This window comes from Mya arenaria, chromosome 9 (genome assembly GCF_026914265.1).
Source record: "Mya arenaria isolate MELC-2E11 chromosome 9, ASM2691426v1".
NCBI classification, from domain to species: Eukaryota; Metazoa; Mollusca; class Bivalvia; order Myida; family Myidae; genus Mya; species Mya arenaria.
The window spans coordinates 9,202,747-9,226,439 of record NC_069130.1 but is presented as its reverse complement, the minus strand read 5'-3'; the positions used below and the strand labels follow the sequence as shown (position 1 = coordinate 9,226,439).

At 33.7% G+C, this 23,693-nt stretch overlaps 1 protein-coding gene across 5 annotated transcripts in view; it reads left to right on the top strand.

Annotated features, from left to right (window-relative positions):
- Positions 1–23,693, top strand: part of LOC128203407 (uncharacterized) — a 67,262-nt gene that overhangs the window by 11,099 nt on the left and 32,470 nt on the right. For all 5 annotated transcript variants that reach the window (XM_052904818.1, XM_052904814.1, XM_052904813.1 and 2 more), the window contains exons 2-7: positions 9,127–9,208; positions 9,763–9,819; positions 10,946–11,013; positions 13,840–13,933; positions 17,062–17,110; positions 17,232–17,277. In XM_052904818.1, coding sequence (XP_052760778.1) covers positions 9,134–9,208; positions 9,763–9,819; positions 10,946–11,013; positions 13,840–13,933; positions 17,062–17,110; positions 17,232–17,277 — 389 coding nt within the window. In that variant the 5' untranslated portion in view covers positions 9,127–9,133. The remainder of the gene's footprint in view (positions 1–9,126; positions 9,209–9,762; positions 9,820–10,945; positions 11,014–13,839; positions 13,934–17,061; positions 17,111–17,231; positions 17,278–23,693) is intronic.

The window sequence follows — 23,693 nt, the reverse complement described above, 5'->3', positions numbered from 1 at the left end:
ACATTGATTTTGTTGTAGAGGTATTGCCATAACAATGATTTTGTGTTCGAGGTATTGCCATAACATTGATTTTGTTGTCGAGGTATTGCCATAACATTGATTTTGTTGTAGAGGTATTGCCATAACATTGATTTTGTTGTCGAGGTATTGCCATAACATTGGTGTTGTTGTGGAGGTATTGCCATAACATTGGTTTTGTTGTGGAGGTATTGCCATAACATTGGTTTTGTTGTGGAGGTATTGCCATAACATTGGTGTTGTTGTGGAGGTATTGCCATAACATTGGTTTTGTTGTGGAGGTATTGCCATAACATTGGTTTTGTTGTGGAGGTATTGCCTTAACATTGGTTTTGTTGTGGATGTATTGCCATAACATTGGTTTTGTTGTGGAGGTATTGCCATAAAAAAAATTGTTGTGGAGGTATTGCCTTAACATTGGTGTTGTTTTGGATGTATTGCAATAACATTGGTTTTGTTGTGGAGGTATTGCCATAACATTGGTTTTGTTGTGGAGGTATTGCCATAACATTGGTTGTGTTGTCGAGGGATTGTCATAACATTGGTTTTGTTGTGGAGGTATTGCCTTAACATTGGTTTTGTTGTGGAGATATTGCCATAACATCGGTTTTGTTGTGGAGGTATTGCCATAACATTGGTTTTGTTGTCGAGGTATTGCCATAACATTTGTTTTGTTGTCGAGGTATTGCCATTACATTGGTTTTGTTGTCGAGATATTGCCATAACATTGGTTTTGTTGTCGAGGTATTGCCATAACATTGGTTTTGTTGTCGAGGTATTGCCATAAGGTTCGCTTTGTTGTCGAGGTATTGCCATAACATTGGTTTTGTTGTCGAGGTATTGTCTTCCGATCTTTTTCTTTGTCGATGTATTACCATCCCATTAATTATATTGTGGAGGTTTTGTCATAACATTGGTTTTGTTGTCGAAGTATTGTCAGCTCAAATAGATATGTATCATGCAGAGTACCAGCATCACATTCTGCAGCTCACACAGCTCAACCTACACTGCAGATCACACGATCACCAAAACTACATCAATTTTCACTAATTACTTCTATACCCTTCATTCAAGTGACATGATACTTCACACAATTTACAAGTAACGTAACTCCATATTATCCTTAATACAAGAAGTTTTCAAATTAGATCTCAAATACCTTTGATATAATGTACTTCATACTTTACACAGTATCCACATAATGATGATACATAACTACACATTTGCTCCAAATACAAATTATGCCCTTAATATTTTTCTTTTACATTTTTATCCAGGTTTTTATAAAGTTGAACCTGTTTATTAGAATTTCTTATGTCTTCGTATTTTGGCGGGCTTGCGTTAAGGCGGCGACAAACTCAGCTTTAGTATCGATTTTGTTTAGTTGAATTTGACATCTAGTGATCAAACTTGTTATAAAGTAAGAGGTGATGAACCCTTTCCATGGTAGTGCGTTTAGGGCCCATAGAATAAAGGTCACTGTTCTTAAAAGTAGAAAAACTGTTGAAACTGAATATTATTAGGTAGGGTTGACATATTGTGAAATTTGGTTCGTAGTAAGAGCTTCATGGTAACAATATACGACCTGAGTACATGAAATATCATTCACTTGTTTTAGATGACAGATCCACAAGGTCGGGTGTATAATAGTGTGTTTATATGTCAAGACGGTTTGTATTTATAGCTCTTAACACATGTCACTATAATAAACAGATTTAGTATCTTATCTTATACCTAATTGATGGTAACACATTTAAATGATTTTATTAATAAAACGATCTACTTTCACTTTCGACCCAGGCTTATTTCCAATTTGAAGTACATGCATAATCATGAGTTTTACAGGACCTTGAACCTCATTCTAAAACAATGTTACATGCATGTAAGGTATCCGATACACAAAAGTGTGCTTTTCGATATTATGTTAGCAGCAGTTGAAAGAGTTTTGTGGAGGCCGGGGTAGGGGTGTTGGTGGTTGTGGTACCGAAAAATAGTATATTAGAAAGGTTGTTTTGGCCAGATAACTGACTAAGCCATTTATTCTTGATTCAATTGTTTTAAAGAGCAAATCTACACAATATAAGTACCTTATGTATGATGTTATTGCGGTTATTTTTGCTAGTAATCAGCAAGCAAATACCTTTCAAATGATACCAACAGTATAAAGGATAAGAATCCATCAAAATGTAACATTAAGGTTACTTAACCTATGAGACAATGTCAGTTTTCGGTCTTAATTCATTCAGCACATTCAATGCTTTGAGTTAAGTTTTCTATCTGAACTTATTTATGCTAAGGTTTAGTAGAATGAATGTTTTATGAGTATATCGATATCTCATTTACCTCATGTTTTAAACCTGCCATTCATTCGTCCTTGTTGAAATTGGAGATCGGCAGATTTCATTGAATTTTTGAAAATAATTGCAAATATACGTTAATTATATATAAAGAGACGGATAATAAGAGAGTAAGCATTTAGTTGTGTGGTTTTCAAAATTACGACGCCGTTCAAACATATCTGAAGGGAAACGTGATATCTCTTCTTAATTTCGTGAAAAACAAAACTGTTGTAAGACATTATGTACTTAATATTTTAAAAACAGCAAATGACGTCCTGAACAAAAACAAATTATGACCCCATCTTTCCGGATAGCACGTCACCGTTAAAATAAGGAAAGCAAATTTCGTAAAATAAATAGCGTTCATGTTTTGATTCTTAAGTGATATCATTTTAGTATCCTTAACAAAAATAAAATGATCAGATACGTCTTTTTTTATATAAATGATTTGGGTAGGACATTCCCGCAATGCAAGTCTCGCGGGAAATATCATTAATTTGTGTAATACGGCTCCCCAGCAACGCAGGTTAAACAGGTGGACCTTCCTTAATTTTTGTTAGTGGAAAATACCTGCAATTAATAAAATCTGACAGTCGTCATGATGTAAAACACAATTTTATTCAAATGTTCAGGAAATATGTAAGTAAGCGAGCCTTTGTATATAATATGATTTATGTCACATTCTATATTAAGTTTAAACATGCATTGTAATTTGAACATTGGTATAACTACAGTTTAAAAAGCGGTGTTCATAATTTCGGTCCAAAAATAAGTTGTATTCCTAAGTCGGAAAAAGTGACACCTGCAAACTTGGTAATTTATTCATCTCTCATTCTGATTCAACTGAATATTTCTTGAACAAAATAATATTGCTTAGCCAGTTCACGGAAACTTTTGTTAAGCAATTTTTACACGTGTCTACAGTACATTAATCCAAATTGACACAAAGTATAAACATTTTTTTTATAATTATAAACAATAAAATACCTTAGGATCTTGACATCACAACATAAGGACACGGAATTGAGGCTATATTGAATATTTCAGAGACTTTGGCAGTGTTACACATACCATTACTGACAATGAACAGTCCCAATTTAACCGATACTCTTACAATAGTTTTATGTATTTTGTATGCTATCGAAATTCATGTCAAACACCTGTGCATATATAGCTTCAGGCCTTTGCTTCCGCCAATGTGATCGCAGGACTGATTCACATTTTATCATATAGATTTGCTCTGACAACTAAAACTCCATTTAGCGGATTAAAACTGTCAAATTTCCATTTAATAACTTAACAACCACCAAATCCCATTCTGTTATTAATTTGCTTTTAATTGGTTTATGTAAAAGCCTTCCTCGGAACCCAAGCGTATCATTACCTATATGATACCCTGGGCAAATCAGCTGTTAAAATCTCTTACTCACGAATAATTAATATGGTGAAATCCAGCCGCTTGATTGATCGCATGAGACACAGCGCATGCGGTGCGGAAATGGCCGAGAAATTACGGATGTAATCTCGGTTCGAAATAATCCAATGAGATCACGGCTTACAAATTGTATTAGGCAGGATATTGTTAAAACTGTCGGTAACACTTCACAAAGGATATACTTTAATTTTATTATCGGCTATTACACTAGTCGGAAAATGCTTATGAATTTTCAAGATTTACGACGTTTCCCTAGCCAATTTGCTCAGGGTATCATATAGGTTATGATACGCTGGGGTGCCAAAGATGGTAAAAGCTCGAGCATACGTCCTGTCTTGTGTAGAGGCGTTCGCGAACCACTTCCTGCTGAACACTAAGACAATATAATTTATTTTTGGTATTCTTAAGAAACCCAAAAATAAATATTATGACATCTTTAGGAAAATGTGAAAGCTATCTATCATTACGAAACATGCAATAATTGAATCATATCTTATCGAATCTATATCTTACATACGTCGTATTGCGCTACAAGGTCGATTTTAAACTTCATTATTAGTCTGCTTTAAACTATTCAAATATCGTTAAATAAGCCAATATTCCATTCATAGTGAAGGTGCTGGTTGTCAATAAACATTTGCCTGATTGCACGTAGACACTTTAAGTCTTAACAAACAGAATTCTTTAAGTTTAAGTTTAAAACGTTGGTGATTTATTTATTTATTTCTGAAGTTAAATATAATTTCGTGATTTTTTTTTCTGTTTTCTGTACGTGTGCTTGCTGTTTAAGCCTTCTATAATAGATATAGTTTAGTCCATAAAAACTGTTATCTTAAATGAGGTTATTGTAATATGTGTAAACACACACACCTGATAGGTATTAAAATGATTGAAAATATAAATTTAATAAATTTATAGAAATTTATAAAAAATTAGATTTAAACTTCGTTAATGATGTATTGTCATAACTTTGGTTTCGTTTTTGGGGTATTGTCAAAACATTGGTTTCGTTGTCGAGGTATTGTCATAACATTGGTTTTGTTGTCTATGTGCTGCCATAACATTAATTTCGTTATCGATGTATTGTCTTTACATTGGTTTTGTTGGGGAGGTATTACCAAACTATTGCTTTCGTTGTCGAGGTATTGTCATACCATTGGTTTCTTTGACGATGCATTGTCATACCATTGGTTTTGTTGTCGATATATTGTCATAACATTGGTTTCGTTTTCGATATATTGTCATAACATTGGTTTCGTTTTCGATACATTGTCATAACATTGGTTTCGTTGTCGAGGTATTGTCATGACATTGGTTTCGTTGTCGAGGTATTGTCATAACATTGGTTTCGTTGATGAGGTATTACCATAGCATTGTTTTCGTTGTCGATGTATTGTCATAACATTGTTTTCGTTGAGGTGGTATTGCCATAACATTGGTTTCGTTGTGGTGCTATTGTCATAACATTGGTTTTGTTGTCGTCGACGGCGGTACATATGTTGCCCCTAGCAAGACGTCAATAATCCAGGTATGCATGGAAAGGAACCGTGTTATTAATTTACTGATCTCGACTGCACTTGTTATTGTTAACTAATGTATTTGGCCTCGATTTAAACAAAAACAAAAGTTATTCTTATATGACTACAACATTGCTTGCTTTACGCAGTCATTATTTGCTGAATAAATATGCAACATGTTAAGCAATGACTTTGTGAGTGAAATGCTGTACTTTCGTATGAATTTTGTTCACATGCAATAGAAAACAATAGAAAACAATAGAAAACAATACAAAAAATAGAAAACAATAGAAAACGAATCCCAAAACTGTAACCGATAAGTGCCGGTCATGGTTTGATTTCAGTGAACTTACTCAAATATATGAACAAGAAAAAATCAATATATTTTCAAAAATTAGCTTGATCTATAAAACAAATCATAGTCCATTTGTTTTCTTTGCTCACTGTTTACACAAAATTCTTACAATGGTATTCATATATGAGTTCGATATTATAACCAGTTAATATTGGCAACCTGCCCGTCCCCTCGACCTACACGTGTACCCGTATATTTGCTTTTGAACAATACCCATATAATCAGGATTATCGGTCTTTAGAATATTTGAAAGCAAACTGTTTTTAATTGCTTTTGGCAGATTTGAGTTTATTCGACTGACGTCTTTCAATTGATTTTTGTTGCAACCATTAATTCGACATTAAAATTAAAATTTGAATCGAATCTTGTGACATTTTAAATTGAACTATTCTACAACTGCAAAACATATACTCTTCTATCTGTATATATGCCGTACTCAATAATATAGTCCCTCACGTATTCTTACGGGGGATGGGAGCTGAGCACTTGGCGTGTCGCCTGTCGGACATATGTCAGTAGGTGAAAGGTCAAAGGTCATAGTAGCAATTTAGGGTCATTGATCAAAATACTTTGTTATTTGGCTATCATGGCTTCAACGTGGCTACTTGTTGGTTGATTTTAAATAGCATAGAACAACTACTCGCCATGAGAAGAAGGGTTGACTCATATTGGTTGGTCAAAGGTCCAGGTCTCGTTCGGGAGTCATTTGTCATCTTTTCTTGTGTTTTGCTTCGTTGACATCCATGTTATGCACAACCCTCAAGTTTCCACTTGGGTTGCTAGCCCTAACCCTGTCTAAAACTACTTGAGAGATTGTAATGGGACTTTTAAGTACCAACCCTTTTTGTACATTAACGTTGAAAGAGCCAATGGGGATAATTATACACGTTTTGGCCATTCGTTTGTTTACATAGAGTGCACAAAGCGATAACTTTGTCTGCGCAAAATCTCCAAACTGCTGGAGGTATTGTTATTTAACTTTACAGAAATGATAAGTTCCAAGATTAAATTGGAGTTTGCCTTGATTATTGTTTCACACTAATTGGACACTCAATTATTTTATGAGTATCCCTTTGATTGTTTATTTTTTGAGCAACCGCTGGCTAGAAATCCCTGTGAGTAGGGATATTTTTGAAGATTATGTACATCATACTGAGTGGGGAGACAAATATTTTCTCTTGAAAGCAAATCGAGTGTTCATTTATCTATGCGATTTTGATTTTAGACCAAGGAATTTAATCAAACTAAGCACAATATCAACATTTATTACAAATAAGACTAAATACAGAAATCTGAATGCTTATATGTTGTTTAATACGGCGCAATTTCTCGAAACATTTTAAGCTGAACAGGCTTAAATCGCTTATTTCAATTAGCCAAAATACATACTGAAAATGAATTCGGATAAATGAAAAGTTTATTCCTACATGATTTCTAAAACTCTTTAAGAAGTAAATATAATGCATATTGTAGAACAACAAAAATAATGAGCTTAGCTTAATCCATTTATAAGGGTCTTAAGTTTCGAGAAATTGGGGCCAGATGCTCATATCAGGTTAATATGGCGTGGGACCACAGTTATTTTTACTATATATTTCATAAAGACACTAACCTGGCGTTTCACTTTAAAACAGTCCCAATTGAATAACAAGGAACTGGCTTCTGTAGAACAATCCAAGACACAAAATATAATGACAAGAAAACATAGGGTTGACCATTGCTTTTTCTCACAAAATTGAGTAGTCATACATGACCCTGAGGTCAAGACGGAATAAGGCTACAAACAACCAATTTACATTGTTCCACAGGCAATGTTTTTTCCAATTTTTACAATGAAAACTATCAACGGGGGGCCGATAACTGTGGTCTTGAGGCATATGATGTGACGTTTTACATCAGACTGTCATTTGTTTACAAGACGTTTCTTAAACGCCTTTGTGTTTATTATTTAGTTGGTCGTCATTATTATTGTACATTTACGATAATGGCAGATCGTAACATCTATCTGACACGCACCCTGCATCCGATATTTTGTCACGTGGAGGGCAAATTATTGTTGAAACCAAATATTAAGCAAATAAGATGACAATATGAGTCTATTTCAACCCGTTTTCGATTACCAAACCAAAGCATTTTTTAGAGTTATCGCGCATGTTCTGTCCAAACTTGACCGAATTCACATTGTCCGCTCTCTTACTTATGCGTTTCTTATCCAAACTCACAATTTCCACCGATTATTGTTTACATAAAGTCAATTATGTTTATAGAGTCATGATGTACAATACAGTCCTTGTGAGGACGTAAATGGTGATTATTTCCAATGATCGTACAAGTCTTGAGACTGCCATTCCCCTTTTGATAATACTGATTGTAGTGCACGATCTACAATGGAATAATACAATATTAAAAAAAAGTTCAGTTAAAATTCACTAAATTTCTGTTTATGAATTAAATGCATTTCAGATTGTAAAGTTTTGTTCCATAAAACACGTACTCACCAGGTATTTTGATAGGCGGGGCTTTATTTGGATCGTCTGTCTGTTTTGTCTGAAATAGTTTTGTACACTAGTATCATGAAATATGAAAACACGATCGATTGAATTCAGACAACACAAATTCATTGTGGTTTTAATTCGTTAGGCACGTAACCACGACTGGAAACGCAGTTTAAAAGACATCTGTTTTGTATGAAGATTTAAGCTAGAATATAAGAAAGATACAAAGTAATAACATAACGCCATTATTTACAAAATAGTTCAAATCTTGATGCATCTCAGTTTGATAAATAATTGATATGCAATATTACGCGTTCGTTAAATTATTACATGAATATCACATTAAAATACATTCTTCAAAGAGTTCATAAAATTAGAAACGATTGTTTTCAAACTAAACGATAAAATTAGTGTGTGCAATGAGCTCAATTTTGCTAATAGAATGTAATCATTTTTTTTCAGAATTAAATCAATTCGTCGAAGATAAACACGAGGAATTCTCAAAATGAAGGGTCGTATTCATTGGCCAAGTTTTGTGAATTCCCTTTCCCGTTTTCTCGTGTAGCATAACTTCCACCGATTTTACCAAAAAAAACAACACACTATGCACTCATTCCAAACAAAATCATAAAAATATGACCAATGTCGAAACTGTGCAACGCCATCAGATAACACGTAAGTGTATACATATCAATTCGTGGTTAAAATAAAAAAAAACACTTTAGTGAGGCACGATGCACTTTTGTTTTCTTTCTGGAAGATAACCATCATATATTTTGATAATTTTGGTGAACATAGACATTACCTCCGTGAAAAGCAGAACCAAACGTCTGGTAAAAATCACCCGATCAGTCGATATACTTTCCGATCAATCGTCTGTTCAATCAGGGTTAAGTAGCTACAGGTGGGGTTAGCATAATCATTGGCGTACCGGAAATAATACCAATTTTCTTTGGTGTTTTTGCAGACCAGTTATGGCTTCCAACAAAACCTCTTCTAATGCGTCCGATAAGTCAGAGCTCGAATGTAGAAAAGGGGAACCAACTCTGGTATGTTTAATACATTTTTGTTATTAAAATATCGTATAAGTATATAGTTTTAAGACCAGTATTAATGCAAAAAGCTACAGAACCAAGCTCAGAAGCAAAACGTTTAAACATAAACACGGTTTAATGGCACTGGGTAAACGCCAAAGACATAGAACATAAAAACAAAAAATCACAAACATGAAACATGGAAGAACAGCACAAAACTCCACCAATAGCACAGTGCATACATACTATATATATATAAACTAGTTATTTTTACAAAGAAATCAACAATCTATCAGGAATTTCCTTCACCGCTTCTTATTTTTATTTGTTAATGGATTACTTGTAGGTGTTCTCTATAATTTTATATTGGAAAACCTTCTATATTACTATTGTATATATTGTTAACACAAGATTGAGAAATAAGTCGCGTGGTTCATACGGTTAGCTAGAGATACCGTGCAGTGTTGGATCGAGTTTTACCGCTTCTTATTATTCACGTAGCTCTTGTACATAAATCAATAACACTTTAACCGTTTTGACGTAAACATTGTTTACTGGCTTTTCACCAGGCACCTGTTGAGAACATGCTGAGTACGTTTTGGCGTTCACTTACCGGAATCTATCAGGTAAATCAGTTAAAATATATGCCATATTGAGTGATGATCTCATTCGGAATAAAGTTAAACTGTATTTAATCATTATTAACATATTTTAAGTCCCGGATTTTCGTGGCTTCGAGCAGAAAATCAATTTATTCAACGGGTTAGACTTGAAGTCGTCGTCGGTAAGTCGAAATATGACCAAGGTTATCGGTAAACAGCGCAGTCAGACAATATGTTTAATCCATTAATATATCTAACTGACAGCTATTTGAATCAATTCGGAAAATATCAATCGGTTTAAAGGAAATAATGCAAGTACAACATTCTGAAATGCATTCAATACATGGTCATTGAATTGATGAACAAGTATTGTCCATTTGTCTCCATGGAGCAAATATAAAAATTGATATACATGTTATAACATTTAAAATCAATACTTACGGTGCAGCAATAATATAAACCCTTAACATATTACTCATATGTAGCCAGTGTAACAACGAACCATACATTCATACTCACTGTCTAAAACATAAACAACATGGCGTCGGCTGAGTGTCAATGAATAACAATGGATTCTTGATGATTCTGTCTTTGTTTTGTGCGGCTTTAGATACTCTTGATGGTTAAACCAGACGGCCGCGAGTTTTATATAGAGCTTGAACATGATTTTGTTTTTAGTTTTCGACGGCCCTTTTTGGTCTTTCATAGCAGAAAAATCATCTTAAAACATTTCTGTTGCTTTCGATGCATAAATATGTTGACAATATCCATACAAAACAAACAAAGCAACAGACACACCCTCAAACTGAACAAGATCTCTGTAATATCGGCCCTTTCCGACCAGCCAGAAAGAATAAATCCTCAGAAATCCATCAAATCCTGACGCAATAGCTGTCAATTCTGTTATGTTGCTTAATAATCAGCGTTAAACAGCAAATTGGTGGAAAAGTATGTGAAAATAGAATATAATGATATCCAGTTTAAATATGCAGTTCAAGGAAAAAGGTAACTGTAAATCTTAGTTTGTGAATAATTGAGTTACGTTAACATTATTTTACTTTTTAAATTTTGATTTTAATCTTGTCTTACAAACTGTGTCTGAATTGTATGTTTTCAGAGCTCATAATACTAGTGTACGATACTGTTTCAGACAAAAAAGACAGACACTACAAGTGAAGCCACGCCTATGACACTACCTGGTACTGATAAGATTAATCAGTAAGTAAGATTCAATGTGTTGTATACCACGATATCAATTTTATGATTATTTATTCATAAATAAACATTTGTTTTGGTAGCTTCATTTATTATTTATTTTCAACAATTGTAAAAGAAAATATATCAACAGTATATTAATCACTCTCGTTGGCACGATGTTGCGCGGGAAGGTGGTCTTATTGGCTTCCGGAATAGGAATAGCCATAGAAAATCCACTTGTCTATTATAAACATTGTTATTAAGTTTGGTAGTATTGGTCACGCAGTGAAGATGGGGACATAAAACATAATTCGGACAAAGGATTGTAAAACCTGAATGAAGAGTGTGATGAGGTTCTATACTGAAACAGTATACAATAGGAACTTTCATAGAATTTGTAGGTATAGTAGTGCGTTTGATGCCGATTCAAAATGTTTATATTTATGTTTATTGTTTATATTCAACCATAATAAGAGTCTTTCGTAGGGGCGCATGGGGAAGGGAGTGGGTGGGGTCCTGGTCCATCCCTGTCACAAGGTGGGGGTGAGGTTCTCGTATAATGTTTTGTTCATACTCAATTTAAATCATTTTCCATGATTTTCAGACTTGTACAAAATGTGGATGCTTTTTCACAAAATTTAGAAGGTTGTGTTTAAATATTTAAAATTAAAATTTGTTTTTTGTCTGTGGTAATATGACTGTACTTGTCTGGAGTCTTCTTTAGTGCAATGTTTCATTTTTCTCCTAAACTTTATGTAAAAAACCCCAGACAGTTAAGCATTTGAAACAATTATAATCGCCTAAATACACACAAAAATATGTAGGGGGCGAATTTTAGTTGGTATGATCGGGATTGGGTAAGAATGTTACATTCAGCCTGGCTGTTATTCAATTGTCTTTGGTAAAGTTATGCTTAATGTTGATGTTTTAGAATAGAATGGCAATAACAATCACTGCCCTTGCTTAAAGAAACACTTATACAGCATAGAACATTGATAAGTTAACTCCGAAAATCGTTTTGACAAGATGGCGGTTTCGGCGAATTTTGACATGATCGCAGACGTGATGGGTAAACGCGACATAAGCATCAAAATTATCTGGGGGGGGGGGGTTACAAAGGAATGTTCGTCATGAATATTTTACAAACATTTAGTGATAAATTCATGTATTTGATTGTGTTTGCGCCCGCTTTCCTATGTCTACAAATCGGCAGTGACCGTCTGCTTCAAATCAACAATATTTAAAATAGCGAGTATCGTCTGTACAATACAATTATCAATTTTTTTACAGGTTTAATAGTGTTTGACAACATTTTTCAACATCCTTGTTTTTTCTATGGCATTTTACAAACTTTCATCTTTGAATGAACGAGTTCTCATTGTATATTCTGATTGGCTGACATTCAATAGCTCTGCCTCCTGGCGATGTTTCACTAATTGGCTCTTCCTAATTATCGGATTAGAAGATGGCCGTTTATGAATACACAGGTCGTCTGCTCATTACAAGTTTCAAGTTTCAAGTTGGCAAAGGGCAGTACGGCATATCTTAAGCGGTCAATGGAAAACAGCATATGAAAACGTCCGGTCTAATTAAATGAGGCGTACAAGGCTATTAAAAGGAATTTTCAAAACGCCCGGGGTCTAATTCTTGGACGTTTTTGGCGATTTTCCGGACGTATAATACGTCTACGTCCGCTTATTGAAACCCCTGCAAGTAACATATTAAGCAAACCTGATAAGGCTTTAATTAGAAAAGTCTAAGTTAAGAGCAGACGTTGTGAATCTAGTCAAGTTTTGAGGAATGTCAGTGCCAACCCTTTGCTAAAAATTGGATTACTGATTCTCATGTTTGAGAAAATTGGTCAAAGGTTTGGACAAATCGAGGATCATAACGCTAGAAAACCCTAGTGTGATTTTACAATTGATCGAACTATCGATCGAACAGAATCGATGTAGTATGCCGTTAAATGTTATAGGTCAGGGTTGAAAATTGATTAAGTAAGGAAGAAGTCAAGATAAATTTGGTCATAACTCCAGAGTTTAATATTTAATCCGGTTATTTAAAAACTCATTCTAGATACTTTTGTCCATTAACAATGACACCAAGTTTGGTGAAGATTGGATAAAAGATACTCAAGTAAGAGATCGGACAAAGTCAATTTGGCAACAATTTGACATATCAAAGGCCATAAAAAGTTATTAAAACAATCTGGCTATTGCTCAAACTCAGTCGTGGTAATATGGCAATACACATTGTAACGTTTAGATATTGGTAAAATGTTAATGTTTGAAAGCAGACATGAACTTTTAACGCCAAGGACGACGCCAAAAATGAACGGCGACGGTACCAATGACAATCCGGACGACACGATACAATACATTTTTGTTGCATGTACCGTTTTATACAGGCGTCATAAAAAACGTCCCTGCTTAGAGGTTCATTGTTCGCTCGAACTATACATTAAATGAAATTCACAGAACTTGTTAGGGTTACCGGATTAAAGCCGCCAATGAAGACAGATCATGAGGAAATCTGATAAAACAGCGTTATTTGGCCCTTTTATATAAGAGATCAATCATACTATGTGTTATAACACATTTATCAGTAATGTTTTTTAATATCTTGCTAGTGAAATGTTCTTGAAAAATAAACAAAATAGACTGATACAGAAATACTTTGACATGCTTTGTTCTGCAAATAATAATGTTATAAATCCTATGAATGATTACGGATTTATCACACTAGACATCCACATATAATTACACTTTAGTGAAAAGGTTAAAGGTCTTGTAAGATTATTCATATACGAAGTGGTACTAAATACTGATTTTCGTGGATATTTTTCAGACCATTAATGGCTTCGAATAAGTATCCTACTGTAAAGTCAGAGAGCAAGGATTTGAACTCAGTTGAGATTTCGAGCGAAATGGAACCAACACAGGTAGGTTTATTACTTATTTAATTTAAAGATAGATATATACTTTTAATTCCTCCATAAGTGAAGAATTTGGCCATCCGCTTTTTATTATTAATTTATTAAGCAAACCATAACGCTTATGATGTTTTGACGTAGACCTTGGTTAGTGCCTCTCCACCAAGTATGTGATTAGAACCAACATACATTAACGTCTTGAGTCTATAAAAAGACTTAAAATCAAAAGAGTGAATGAAACAAAATATAATTGTTGTCAACAAAAAAGAATAATGCATTAAAAATAGGGATGGCAACGAGTACCCGAGTACTCGAGAACCCGATCAATCATCCGAGTACCCGTGTATCAAATCGCTACTAAAGAACTCGAAAAAAATATTTGTTTTTATGAAATTCACCAAATTCACAATTAATTGATGTTAGTATCAGATATTTCGTGTTTTCTAGCCAACAATTTACGGCCCCTCTAATCCCCGCTTTGTACACAATTGACCCTAATAAGTTATTTGACAGTTGTTGTGGTAGTTGCAAACAGTCAACAAAAGGGCCCTAATTTGCAAATAGTACTGATGTCAATTAGAAAAGTTTTGAGAGCGGTACATCTCCTACAGAATTGTTTTGATTACCAATTATTATATTTCGACCAACGCACAATGTATATGACCGATACGTGTACACGAGTACTCGATCGGAAGATTTTCCGAGTACTCGAGTACAGATTTTACTACTCGTGGCCATCCCTAATTAAAACACAAGTCATTTGTTTCAGATTTAACACATTCTACCAATAATACTGTTCTGATTAATCTAGAATTTAACAATTTGAGACTCAATCTCATACTCTAGACTTAAGGTAATATGGGCCCTGATCATGTCTTAAAACAAGGATTGCCGTACATTTTCTACATTTACAAATGTAATTAAATAAGTGTTTAATACCTCAACCTTAATGTCTACCTAATTGATGTGTGTCTCTGAGAATGATGCTCTTAATCGGAATTGAGTGTTATATTATTAAGATTTATATATCAAGGATATTTAAACTATACCAAGTTTCGTCCTGAAAATAAAATATGGTATTGAAATGCCCATTTCGTAGATAAATCTTTAAATCGACCAGCCTCTACTGTTGTAGCAGAGCCGACTAGCCATCCCAAAACATATGTGTCCATTTGATGAGGCACATATAACTTGGATTTAACACAAAACAGTTATCAGTTAGAAGTTAATTAATCCCGAGCAATATATATGAGTTTTCAACTACGTTCTGTTCCTAAATAATTAGTATAAACGACAAATTGGTGAAAAGTATGAGCATCTTTACTCAAGAAATTATATATATATTTGTATGGAACAATGTCAGCATTTATAAAAAAAAACATGTCCATGAATATTTAAGAGCATTCTGAAAGGCAAACGTTAATTAGGTCAGGGGGACCGAATGGATGTAACTCTAGTAAATCCGAAACCTATAAGCACAGTCACAATAAGAATGCACGTTAAATCTCATTTTTTTGCTTGCAGCTCTTACAATGCGTTTGGTGCATATATTCACGAAGATAATATTTATGCGCATATTCGCCATTTTGACACCACTAATTTATGTTTTAACCCTCCCGAAGAACAGCGAGAGCGCATCTTCACAGTAACTGAACGTTTTTTTTTCAAACTTCAACCGTAAACTGATATGCATACACTGATATCTTAGCTGATGACGTCATGCAAATTTTAAATTGGTCCCTTTTTAATAACGATCTTTTTGATTATGGAAATTTGTTGTTTTGTTTTCAAGCTATCGGTTGGTAAATGTCAAATAATTTATAAATCAGCCTACAAACGTATATTGTTTGCACTACGAAACGGGATAGTGGATTCACGAACCTTTGACAATGACGTCTACCCAGGCCTCGTTTTTATTAATTTTATATTGACGGAATTCATAATAGTTAGTTATATTTTTGAACACAATTATGACCTCTCTAACACAGTTGAGCAGATTACACACACTTCTGTATCGTCTTGTTTGAATACAGTCATTTTGTTTCAACTAAGGCATGGCATTATTAAAGTAAATGCCTAGCAAAACAGACTCCCCTTACTATAAATACTAACTTTTACCCTAGTTTAAGTCTTCAAAAAGTGACCCCATACCAAATCCGTGTATTGATTATAATCGTATTTGGCTTGTGCTGTCTATCAGATCTCTGATTTGAGTGTCCTGCTGTGCAGTTCTAAAGGTTTTATTACAAAAATGAGCAATACATCATCTCATTTAGTTGTTGTTGTTGTTGTTCTTTTTCTTCTTATAATAATTTTATTATTGTTCTTACAATGCCTAGGAAAAAAGAAAAAAAATGTTATGTTTAATAGCCCATTAAATTAAATATGATTTAAACATGATGCTTCAATAGTTAGATAAAACATTGGTGACCATGAATTTAAAATGGATTAAAAAAAACCCTACTATAACAGTTTTAAATACACAGGAAATTGGCCCCTACTGTGACACGAGTGCAATAAACAGTAGACGATTATCATTTCTTAAACAAGGCTTTCAAGACATAAAACCTTGAATAATTATAACGACATTAAGGTAATAATTTACCGAACGTGTTCCATCCACTTTTTACTATTTTACAAGCTGAGTTGTATCAAGATCTTAATTATTTTTAAAATAATTACTTAAAATTTGGAAAACAAAAAATACGTTGGACCCCCTGATTAATGTAACAGAGCTGGGCATATTAAACAAACTATTTTATTGTCTTGAATACGGTCAAATTAATAGAATTCATGAAGGAATATGCTTGACTATGAAGAAAAACAACTAGTAGAACTATAAAAACAACTTAATATATATCTTAGAATAATAATGACAAGATTTATGTAGAATTTGTTTGGTCTTGTTACTTTGAATATGGACTATATTTGAAACTGAGTTGTGTCAAGATGATGTACTTGGTATATCAATGCGTTACTATCGATTTTATTTTTAATTATGAACTAAAACTCATTTGCATAAACAACAGATGTCTTGCTAGTCGTGTTGACGTCATAATCGAGCCACACGTTTGTTGTCTAAATTATTTTTTATCTTGTTTTAAAGTTCATGGCACTATTGATTGACACTATTTCAGGTAATAAATACAGACAATCCGAATGAAGTTCCACCTTTGAAAGGACCTGGTAAGAACATGTTGTTTTTAAGTTGGAAAGAACATTAATCGAAGTTCATTGTTAACATAATCGGAAATTCATTGAATTATTTACCAAGGTTTATTTAAAGATTGTTATTGTCTTGTTTCAGATCTATCACAACAGATATCACAAGAAGACTTGTCTACCAAAAAAGAGTACGTATATCTATAATAATGTTTATGTTTATCTATAATTGTGCATGAGAGACTATAAGTATTTTCAGAGAGGTCATAGTCGTGTTCAAAAATATAACTAACTATTAGTAATTACGTCAATGTAAAATTTATAAAAACGAGGCCTGGGTAGACGTCATTGTCAAAGGTTCGTGAATCCACTATCCGTTTACGTAATGCTATATACTCGTATTTAGGAAAATAACATAGCGATACCAAGCTATATTTAAATCATAGGCACACTTACTTTTTTGGCTGACGGTTGACATGAGATGATCTTATTTCAGAAATACCTGGTTAGACAAAAGTACCGTAAATAGAGTCAGATAACACAAAACCAGTCTTTTCAGCAGACTTGAATGTTTGACTATCAATTGTGAAAAAAATGTTTAATCGTTTGGTTTGGTCAATTCTAGCCAAATGATTAATTGGTCTGTATTCATACACTAAAGAGTATATATATATATATATATATATATAAGGGGAAAATGTACACTATACACGGTTACTAAGCGATATGTTGAGCAATTTATATTTTGTTTCAAAATTCGTGGGCAAATGCTCAGAATGTATTAAATAGTGTTTGTCATAGCAAGGGAAATTATTGAACAGAACAGAACTGAACTGAACAGAACAGAACAGAACATATACAGTTCATCGTTGTTACAATAACATAAATACATGGTAATACGATCGTAAACGGCAAAATATTTACTCGTCTTATTTATCACCGGGTCCTTTTATGCACGAAGACGGATATATATTTTATATTTTTTGTTGATCTGCTCAGGTGCACTTAAAGATCGTCCCACGGTATTTGGTTTCACTAGTATTGAGTTATAGAAACCAACTTGGTCATTTTTTATACCATGATTGCATGCTACTGAATAACAAAGAAAACCTACGCAGACTAGAGGGGTGACATTTCATGCATTTTATCATTTCATCAGTCCTGCCACATTTTAAATCTAAAAAAAACCCCGCTTACTTGTAACCATGTTCAATGAGATAAATCGGCAACCATGACTATGTAATTTTCGTCTGCTATTTGCGACAAAACGTGCTGAGTTAAGCTAATATTTTATTTAACAAAAATAATGAAGCATACAATTTCATTAAAATGTATGGTATTCTAAATAACTTGAAATTGAAGCTCTCAATTTGCATTACATAACCTGTGCATGTAAACTATGCACGGGAACAATTTCAAGGAGTGCTAGGTGCATTATTGAAAACAAATTTATGGACTTCACTATGGCGTACACTCCTTAAAGCTGCACTCTCACAGATTTACCGTTTTGACAATTTTCGGCGTAAATATCTGCAAACAATTGATATAAGACTGCTAACGAAAGATCAGATTGCAGATTTTCATATATCCGTTCGAAATTTAATGTTTTTTGGCTTAAAAATGAATAAAAACATCACTTTTGGACTTAGATATGAAAAACTGCGATCTGAGTTTTTGTCAGCAGTCTTATATCACTGATGTCAATGCATTTTCGCATAAACTGGCTCGTTCCATGACAAAAAAAAATGTTTTTAAAACGTTCAATGTGTGAGAGTGTAGCTTTAATGCAACGACGATGTTCACTGAAAGCATACATCATTTTAACACGATTTTGTTCCTGGTCTTATAATGTATCAAAATAATAATAAAATACGAATAAATATAGCTTAAATTTCACATAAACATTAGCGAAAGATACTATTCAGAAAAAAAATGTATTTATTAACTTGAATATACGAGTATAACTCAATGGCCTGTGTTAATTTAATGGTGAAAATAAGTATTATTGCGCTTCTAATATATTCCTTTAAAACTGTTAAATTGTTCGCGTGATAAATGTCTAGTATATAGTCCAGAGCTTTTGCCCTTCAAACGTATCATTTTGATAAAGGTTACCCAGGGTCAGTGTTTATTAACACCTCTGTGATAATGATCTAAAGCAAGTCACAGAGTTAAAAATACTGACTGCCCAGCAGGTATTAAATTTCTAACACATGTTTCTGAGAACCGAGCTGTAAATCGTATTTTCATTTGATTCAGGGAGAATTAATTTGATTGCATTTCTTTATGATAAGACAATTAAAATTTACATACAACATTGAACACTTCAACGTACATGGAATGATCATTTCAAGGCCATAGTATAAAAATACTGCATTTTTTTTCAATATTCTTTTCTTCTTATTAAGACCATGTATCGATTAGTTCTTTTTTTGAGTCTCATATTCTATCAACATGGATTGCTAAAATATCAAATACATTAAATTATCATGAAAAGCTATCGCACTCTTATTTCAGCTTATACTTTGGAAGTTAACACATTCTTGATTCTAATTAAATAAAGAATGAAAAAAATCGTGAATACGTGCAGTTTAAATGTTTTCTGACATGATAAAACTTTTGTTTCTCATAAATTACTGGCACATAATATCGCTTAGTAAATAAGAGTTATAATGAATAGTGATATTAATATCCTTCGTAAATTGCATTATACAATATTTTGATTTACTGAATTTATAAAGTTGATGTATTTGCGTATTTGATATTTAATTTTATTTTTGGTTGTTTAGTTTTGTAATTTGTATGCATTGAATCACCTGAAAACACTATATTGTATATTCATTTGTACACATGGGAAGGCAATGGCCTTGTATTGTATGTATTTCTTTAGACCTTGCGGTCAAGGATAACCCGTGAAAGTGCAAGCACTTATTTCCAACGGGGTCCTTTGTTTTTACTGAAGGAACAGCACGCTGAAGAGACAGTGGTGGGATACAAGGAAGTCCGGGTGCGATACCCTAGCTCTTTTTCGAAGAGACCCCTTGGTTCTTTTACGTGCTCGGTGTAAAGCACCGATACACGGGGTACAACTTTCCTGGGTTAAACCAGTATTGAGTACACCACTTTTCCAAGCACTACCCTTTAAATTCCGAGCGCCAGGCAAGGGAGCTACTTGTACCAATTTTTAATGTCTTTTGGTATGACGCGGCCAGGGATCGAACCCACGACCTCCCGCTCCGTAGGCGGACGCGTAACCACTAGGCCACGGAGACGGTTGGCCTTCTGGATATTCTGTAAATAAATCTTGAATTTTGAATCTTGAATGTTATCTTACGTGAATATAATAACTTCATCAGTATGTCTAATGTTCTTTTCGACGCAAACTAATGGCATCTTATTAAAAGGTCAATGTTATCAATTACCATATAAAAGCGTCCAAAGCATAACACAGGTGCACATTTGCATACGAGGCATAAAAACGCAACGTATCGTAATGAATAGATGATATAACTGTTTCACAATGAAATTCATATGGACATACAATACTACGCATTTCAAAATGTACGTCAAAATCATTTGAATGTGAAAATGCAAATATGATCAATATCGCCAGCGCTGTTCTGATAAAATCTTCGTTTTGTTTGAAGTCATAATATAAATACAAACACAAAACAGCTAATAAATATATTTCATCTCTTTTCCCATATTAAAAGTCAAGTCAACCATACATTGTCCTTACTTTAGCGCATCCAGTGCAAAACAAGCTTCATATTAAATGTTTTTGTGAGTCTCATGTAAGCCCATTCAGCCGGAAGTATCACCTTTTTAGTCCATTTTGTGTTTTTCAATCCTAATGTGTTAATATTCTAGTACCAAACAACCCAATAAGACGGTTGCTGTGACCTTGGCATCGAAGGTAGGTACACCGGTTTTAATGGCGACACTTCCTCATACTATGCTGGTCACTTCTGCCAAACATTTTGTTTTTCAAATCCGACCATCAAAATATGGACTTGACAAAAACCAGACAGACTGACGGACACATACTTAGTTTAGGAGGTTGCTGTTACCTTGACCTTGAAGTTAGGGGAACGGATCTTGAGCGCGACAGATCCTCGTGTTAGGGCGTTCACTTCTGCCATATAATCAGGACATGAATGAGAAAGATATAGAATCGACAAAAACGGGACTGAGGGACCGACTGTCGCACGGACAGAGGTGATCACACGAGCGATTCCTAAATAATCTCCACCTGACTGTGAGGAATATAATGAATGCACTGTTTTCTGTGACCATAACATAAACAAATCTGGTGCATTGGTTTGTAAAAAAGAGCAAAAAAGGTGTCAATACCATAAAATGCAGTAAAGTTATGTATATTCCACCCTTTATCAAACACAAGAACCGAAAAGAAAACATTTTGAGATCATGTTTTAACTTTTAATTCTCCAATTTGTGTAGACGAATGAGGTGGTTACATGCTCTTGAGTGGTTGTTTGTGTATATACTTTTTGTATGCAAGCATATACCTCCTTTTTAAAAACGTTTTAGGCTTAAGCTTTAGCCTCTTTTTATAGACCCCAAAAATTGAACTAAGTCCATGTGGAGTTGAAAAAGTACCAAATCTCAATGAAAATCAGTCACTGAAACATACCCGAAGTAATGTTTGATTTACAAAATAAGTCCATTACGAGAATGTAATGTTTTGCGTATATTAACAGTAAAATACATGTATACACACGGATATGAATGGGAAAACTCCCATAAACTGAAAAACTACATGAATGTCTGGTGTGGAGCTAAGTGTAACTGTATTGCATAATAATTATATAAATAAAATACTACAGGGGAGGACATTCAGATGTACAATTTATAATTAATTCAGTGCGGGTTTCTCCCTTCTGTCTGCACTATTCTTGAAGTGAAACAAGATTAATGTAGCAAGTAACATTGTATGTAAGATGGAAGAACATATATCCTTTAAATTATTCTTTAATATATACGTCAGATTTTGCAAACGTATATTGGCGTTCATACTCCAACTTCCTGTAAAGCTGTATCATTTTTCTCTGTGCATGTATGTTTTGTGTGTAAGTTCAAACAATATCTAGCCTTGCGCGTGTAAGTCATATACTTCTTAACATTCTAATGATTCTAATTTCCATATAGTGTGGATAATTTGTTTAAATATGTTCTTTGTGAATAATTTGTAATACTCACTTTTTTAAGGTGTTATGAATTGAAATAGTATTTTCTATACTACAATTGCGTTCACATTCTCTTAAAACTGTAGTTGATAAGCATAATAGAATAACACACTAGTATAAAAGTTTAGTTGAATCTAAATATAACCTTTTGCTATGATGCCCGTTTTAATCCACAACTCGTGGAATACACCGAATATGTATTGTTGGTGGGTTGAGTTGTGAGTTGGTTTTGAGTGGTGACTGAGTGAGTGGATGGGCAGGTGTGTCGGGAAGTTGGATTGATGGACGGACAGACGTGAGAGTAAGCGAGCGAGTGCCATGCTATCATGCATATGTTTTTTTCTTATTATCACATAAAAGGAATCATCGCTCAAACCGTTCAGCACTATCAGTGCTTTGATTATACATTATATTCATTCATGACAAACTCAATGCTAACATACTGATATTGGTGTTAGTACAAGAAACATCTGGGAAAAACCACAGTAAATAGCCCAGCAGGATGACATGCTAACAGGTGATGTATTGACTTGTTTAATTTCATAGACTGATAAGCCCTTTTCTCAAAATGGGGAGTATGCCGGGAGGCAATTTCCCTGGACTGTAAAAGGCAACCTGCGAAAATTAGCAATTTGTAAACATATTTATCTGAAATTGTTCCTTAATTAACTAGCTTCAGATGAATAATAGCATCCGTTTCAGTTTGACATCTCTAAAACTGTACCCGTGTAACCGCGGCAAACCACCAGACATACAGTACTGTTAAGACCAAACTTGACAGTTAGTGAACTTCTTGTTCACTATCAGTTCACCATCAGTGCACTTCGTAGTGCACTAGGGTAAGACAAGGGGAAGACCAGGGAAAGACTAAATGCAGACAAGGGGCTGACCAAATAAGGTTTATTCAGTCTATAATAAAGGCTATCTTTACAGTGAAACTTAGAAGGATGGGTGTAGTCTAAACAGATGTTTTAATGTTAATTAATTTATAGAGAATACTTATAATCCATTTGGACCTTTCATGTAAATGATATAGATTTAATAAGTTAAAAAACTGATGTTTTATAAAAAAGAAATTGTCAAACAAAGTTATTTAAATGTTTTTTTGTGTTTTCTTTCTTAATATGCATTGCATTATTTTGATATTAATTGATAGGTATAATGAAATAACTTTGGTTCTGGGTTAAAGGGTTTCATCTTCAAACACTTATTGAACATAATGATGAAATGAATACATAAGCCTTTATTTTAACAATAAGAATACGTTTTACAAGGTGATAATAAAGTTGTTCGTTATTTAAAATTGGTAATCATCAAGGTTCATACCTTATTGTTCCAAGCTCAAACTGTGAAATTGTTGTGCCATTGTTGATTCATTCAAAGGTTATATAAACCAAGAT